Source organism: Carassius gibelio, chromosome A2 (genome assembly GCF_023724105.1).
Source record: "Carassius gibelio isolate Cgi1373 ecotype wild population from Czech Republic chromosome A2, carGib1.2-hapl.c, whole genome shotgun sequence".
NCBI classification, from domain to species: Eukaryota; Metazoa; Chordata; class Actinopteri; order Cypriniformes; family Cyprinidae; genus Carassius; species Carassius gibelio.
In genome coordinates, this window is record NC_068372.1 from 29838008 (window position 1) to 29844111 (window position 6104).

General features: G+C 33.0%; 1 protein-coding gene across 1 annotated transcript; it reads right to left on the reverse strand.

Moving 5' to 3' along the window:
- Positions 1–3739: 3739 nt before the first annotated feature.
- Positions 3740–5817, reverse strand: uba52 (ubiquitin A-52 residue ribosomal protein fusion product 1). Its single transcript, XM_052534919.1, has 5 exons — positions 5760–5817; positions 5080–5189; positions 4185–4271; positions 3971–4073; positions 3740–3892 (listed from the first exon to the last, which is right to left on the reverse strand). The coding sequence occupies exons 2-5, from the start codon at positions 5180–5182 to the stop codon at positions 3799–3801; spliced, it is 387 nt and encodes a 128-aa protein (XP_052390879.1). The 5' UTR covers positions 5183–5189; positions 5760–5817; the 3' UTR covers positions 3740–3798.
- Between the last annotated feature and the right edge of the window lie 287 nt (positions 5818–6104).

Genomic DNA, 6104 nt, shown 5'->3' on the forward strand with positions numbered 1-6104 from the left:
CCTTTCGTCTTGGGTTTGCACTGAAAGCTCTTTCTGTTCCAGTCTAGCAGTGACTTCAGCGGTGTTACGATGGTAGAACGAGAACGGTGTTGTTACAGTACGGTGAAGCTTGAGGGGAGGTTTATTTTTGATACACTCTCTGTCAGAAACACTAGTGCTGTGTGACGGCTTTACAGAATCTCAAGGGGTTTTCTTTTTTGTTTTGTTTTTTTAAACCATGCATCGTGAACAATAGGGCTTGGAAAAATCGATTCACAAATGCATCACAATTCTTTCTCAAATTATTCTGGATATGATATTTACTGAAATTTTATTTATTTAATTTTAATTATTTTAATTTGGTTGTATTTTTTCACATATGCGTTTAATTACTTTAAATTATAAATATTATATAATTAATAATTGAATAACATTTGAATAATATTAAAAAGTATTATATTTTAATGATAATAATTTATCTAAAAACATTTCAGCTTAATGCATTTATGGCTGTAACAAGATTATTGTAATATCAAAGTCAGATACATTTTTATGAACCTAAAAAGATTAGGTTATGGAAAAATTGTATAAAAATTGACCACTTTTTTGTTCTTTTTTTTTTTTTTTTGCATTTTTATCTACATTCAATTATTTTAAATTATTAGTTTAATAATAAATATTTTATAGTTATAATGAAAATTGAATCTAATTTTAATCATTAAAAAATTAAAAATCATATATATATATATATATTATTTGTAATAATTTAAAATGATTTAATTAATTAAAAATTCACACATTTCAGTAACATTAAACGTGAATGAATAGCTGTTATGGTGAACTCAAATGAATTTTTACGAACACTTTTAAATTGAATCAGAATTGAATCATGACTCTGTATTTATATACTGAATCATAAGTATTGTATAGTACTTATTTTTGTATATAAATACTGAATCATAAGTATTTAAGGAAAATGTGTTATTTAGTTCACATCCAGAACAAGTCTGTAGCAAAGACCTTTACGGCTCAAACACCAAACCTGAAGATGATGTGTATCATTTTAGAAAGTCATGAAAGAGCTTTTGTGCCGTTGAGAGTTTTCTGATTCAGTTTCTGATTCAGCTGGGAGTGAGTAGAAACCAAAGACCAGCTTGAATGTGGCGCCGAACGCCTCTAAATGTTCATACTGTGGAATGCTTAGTTTAGACGACAGCAGAGATATAAAGCATTAAATATTAGCTGCACTGGCAGAAATATACGAGTAGGTAGACTTACAAAATTCTGTTTTGATAGAATATTAAGATCCCTTGAACTCGAGAGGGAATTTATACTTAAGAATAGCTGTAGTTCTTCACTGAGGAATGGAGTGATGAATGTGCTTGAATGCATCTAGTGTAGTTGCTTCCTGCAGCTCTAACACTTCAAACGTTCATTTGATTAAAGAACGCAAAAAAATACAGTTTGCTGAAAACTTACTCACCCTCAGGTCATCTAAGATGTAAGTGAGTTTGTTTCTTCATCAGGTTTGGAGAAATGTAGCATTGCATCACTTTCTCTGCAGTGAATGGGTGCCGTCAGAATGAGAGTCCAAACAGCTGATAAAAACATCACAAGTAGTCCAAAACACAACACTATGGAGATTTCTGTAGCACTTTCTTTTTGCATTAAATTATTATTTTAAATTATGATTTTAATATATATATATATATAGTTAAAATATTAAACATTAATACATTTTTAATGTTAATAATTTATTTTTATTTTTTATTGTTTAAAGATTCACACATTTCTGTACAGCTGGGAGTGTGTGTTTTGAATTGCACTGAATTTTTTGGGTTGTTTTCTATGCAATTTTAGTTTTTTTATTTACTGGAAAAATGCATTATTATTTAATTGGTATTATTTTTTTTATTTTTTTCTCCGGACCACTAACATGTCTTTTATTATTTATAATTAAAGCAACAGTTTTAAGTTAAAATCAGGTTTTGTCTTCTCCAGATGTTCACTGATGGACTGGAGTGCTGTGGATTATTGTGATGCTTTTATCAGACTCTCATTCTGACGGCACCCATTCACTGCAGAGCCTCCATTGATGAGACACTGATGCAATGCTACATTTCTCCAAACCTGATTTAGAAACATCAGATTTTTTTGGGTGAAGGGTTTCTTTAAGTCATAGGCTGTAATGGCTGTACAGTTGTGTATTGCTTTATACAGTATCTTTATTATAGCACAATAAGCCGCTCGTGTGGCTTCAGACTGCAGTATTTTAAGTGCCAACAGCCTGTTTGTATCTGTTCTCTCAATCCGCAGGGTTCGGCACGAACAGCACAAGCCACGTTTGTATTAGTGTGCTTTAAACATATATAGGGTCAAATAAACAGGTGTTTACTTTTATATTTCTTCTTCATGCAGTATGTGTATTCTACAACGAGAGCATGTGTGGTTTGATTTGGAGAAAAATTGAGCTTTAAAAGTGGCAAGAACTCTCTTCAAGGACAAACTCTCTTGAGGTCCCATCATTTCTGCTTTCTCTGACGCGAGAGCCTTATTTTTCCACATGCATCTTAGGTTTCTCCTGCAGCTCTTGACCGCCTGATTATACGATGATGACAGTATTTCATTCTGCACTGTGCTGACCGGCTAATGCAATCAGCTGGAAACTCACAATATATCATCTTCTCTGAATTGAATGGAAACCTGCTGAATAAATTTGTTTTACATTGAATTACCTGTGGCTTATTGGGTTTACATATGCTCAAAACATCCTGGAAAAGTAATATTTAAACCAATGGTTTCAGTGAGGCTGATTTATATATGCGTGAATTTGCTAATTATTATAATTGCTCAATTATTGCCCAAGCAAATGCATGATTAAAAATACACAATGCATTGTTCAAAACTTGTGAATTTTTAGTTTGTGTTGTGTGCATAAATCCTAGCAAAGTAGTATTTAAACAAAAGGTTATTAAATATGTTGCATTTTTTTTTGTTACATTTGCTAAAAAAAAAAGTGTTAGCAAAATGCATTTCATTTGGAGTTGAATGCATAGTTTAAAACGTATTTTTGTGTTCAAAGTCCATACTTTTAATTTATTATTCATTTATTTTGAGGTCACAAGTCACTTAAAAATCACTCCATTTGGAGAATCAACTTAATGCCATTAAAATGCTTACATTTTTCATTGTGCACTTGAAAAATGTTTAATGGACAACCATATATTAACAGCTTTTATTAGATATTAAACATGTTTTACATTGAATTAGCAGTGATTGACTAATAAATATGCATATTTCTTATTTTGTAATAGTTGATTAATGTTGTCATTAAAAAACATTAAGACACTGACTAAAATACTTGATTGAAAACATAAGTCCATGCTCTTAATCTGAAACGCTTCGTTATTCTAAATTTGCATCAACATTTATTTTTGTAAATTGTTCATACCATTAAATCCTTACGTTTAAGATTTTTACCGTTTGCATAAACATTTTTTAGCACAGAATCCAGGTTTACCGCCTCTGCCTGGAAGCATTTCACAAGGTTTTTTATATTTTAACTGTAAAAAATAAAAGACTTTCTAACAAGAACAACAAGAATTCCCCGTTTCCAAACCTGAAGCAGTGATTGCACAGAAATCAACTGGATGCATCTGAAAATGTGAAGAGTAAGAATGACATAATGGCTCTCTAATATGCAGTTTTACACGGAGAAAGAGGAAAAGTGCAGCAAATGAAGAGACAGACTCCAGGCAACTGTTTTCAACAACATTTTATTTGAACGAAGAGTCTCCTGAAATGCATCGATGCTGCAGTCTACTTCAGCTTCTTCTTGGGACGCAGGTTGTTGGTGTGGCCGCACTTCTTCTTACGGCAGTTGACGGCACGTGGATGCAGACGGGCGTAACACCTGAGACGAGAACCAGCTTCATTATCATCACAACACACCACCTACACCAGACGTTACCAGTGAAGCGTGCGCTCTTACTTGCGGCAGATCATCTTCTCGCAGTTGTATTTCTGTGCCAGCTGTCTGAGGGACGGCTCGATGATGCCTCCTCTGAGACGCAGCACCAGGTGAAGGGTGGACTCTGAGGAAAACCACAAACAGCATCCAATAAACACTACAGCTATCGACCAACTACGAATGTTATGGACATGAGAGCGGCTTTCTGTTTCAAGTCCGTCCAGGATTTATGCACCTTTCTGAATGTTGTAGTCTGAAAGAGTGCGACCGTCTTCCAGCTGTTTTCCAGCGAAAATCAGACGCTGCTGGTCAGGAGGGATACCTGAGGAACGATAAAAGACATGTTTTTTTATACAATTAAAAAAAAAATGAATAAATTAAATAAAATATTAAAAGACATGTTAGAGGTCAGAGTGTTATCATGATCCTAGTTTCCATAATAACTAATGTAGCTTATAGTTATTTTTCTGAGAAATAAATCAAAAATTTGTTCATTATTAAAACGTGAACAAATATCTGCCACTGGACTTCGAGACAAAAATAATTAATAAAACGTAATTTAAAAATTTCATCACACAGACAAATGCCAAAACCTCTCAAATAAATTTGTCTTGATATAAGGATGTTTAGATATTCTGTACCAGAAAATACAGAGGTTTATTTATATATATATATATATATATATATATATATATATAATTTTTATATATATACACACATTGTGTCTTGATATAAGGATTTTTCAATATTATTTGCTGGAAAATACAGATGGAATATATCTTTACATTGATTTTTTTTTTTAAATATTATAAATATAAACTAATAAAAATTTATTAATTTAAAATAATATCTAAAAAAATTATATTTATACATTTTATGTCTTGATATAAGGATGTTTAGATATTTTGTGCTGGAAAATAGAAGAATATATATTTTTACATTGAAAAAAAAGTATTATTTAAATATAAAAAAAATATATATATACTAACTTAATATATATAAATAATTAATTCTACATTTTAGAATAAAATTATTTTATATATAAAATTTAAGTGTATAATTTTTTGAGCAATATTTAAATGACATTACTTGATGAATTTGAGACTTTAGGCCTTAATGTTCATACACACCTTCCTTGTCCTGGATCTTGGCCTTCACATTCTCGATGGTGTCGCTGGGCTCGACCTCGAGGGTGATGGTCTTACCAGTCAAAGTCTTCACAAAGATCTGCATTTTGCCACTGCCAAAGAGAGAAAAGACTATTAACATCATTCAAAGTCACTTACAACATCAGTTACTGATCAGACCACGCTACAAACTCAGTTTCATCTCTAATACAACGTTACTTGCATGATTTTAGGCATGCACAATTAGAGATAGCGTTCAATTCCACATATACTGTGATGAATATCAAAAACATCCATAAGTGATCATATCTGACTCTACTGAATGGGTTTAATGCCATTAAGACGCTCACATGGACCCTTGATGTTATAAAATAGAGTACGCAGAAGGGCTGTCACTTTAATAGATTGTATTTTATGTTATTATTGTACGTCTGGTGTGACTTTGGCGTGTTTTTGTGTCAGGAGATTGTCTCGCGCACACATGGCAGAAGCGGCCATGACACTCTATTAGCACACATTCAACTCCAAACCACACAAACGCGTCGAAATACACCACATAACCCGCTTTCAGAGCAACGTTCCTGACCATAAACATTTAACGGAGATATTTACTCAAATAAACGGGTGAACAAGGAGTGAAAAGATGTTATAATGAGACAATCGCGGGGACAGGAGAGGCTCACCCTCGCAGTCGCTGCTGGTCCGGGCGGAAAAAGAACGATGGGGTTTCTCGGACGTGAAGATGATGTGCATTTGAGCGTTGAAGCGGCTTTAGCGCCGCCTGCAGGACTGGAGCGGAACCGCAGCGCTGCTGGGTTTTCCGACCATATTCATCATCATCATGTGAGTTATTCCTCAAATCTCAGACCTGAAGCACTTACAACAAGGCGTGCTAGTTTTATATAACTACATAATCAGTCTTAGCATTTCTATTACATAATGTTATATATTGTGTGCATATTCGAGTGACGTTTGTTTAATAAAACTAGCTGTCTTAATTAAAACAATGTCTGTATAGATATAAATGA

What these genes read in the sequence shown, in the direction of transcription:
- uba52 (XM_052534919.1), bottom strand. Translation starts at nt 5,182, where the DNA reads ATGCAGATCTTTGTGAAGACTTTGACTGGTAAGACCATCACCCTCGAG. An exon ending in CAAGATCCAGGACAAGGAAG is followed by an intron (nt 4,272 to 5,079) that starts GTGTGTATGAAC and finishes ATCGTTCCTCAG; the next exon opens with GTATCCCTCCTGACCAGCAG. An exon ending in AGACTACAACATTCAGAAAG is followed by an intron (nt 4,074 to 4,184) that starts GTGCATAAATCC and finishes GGTTTTCCTCAG; the next exon opens with AGTCCACCCTTCACCTGGTG.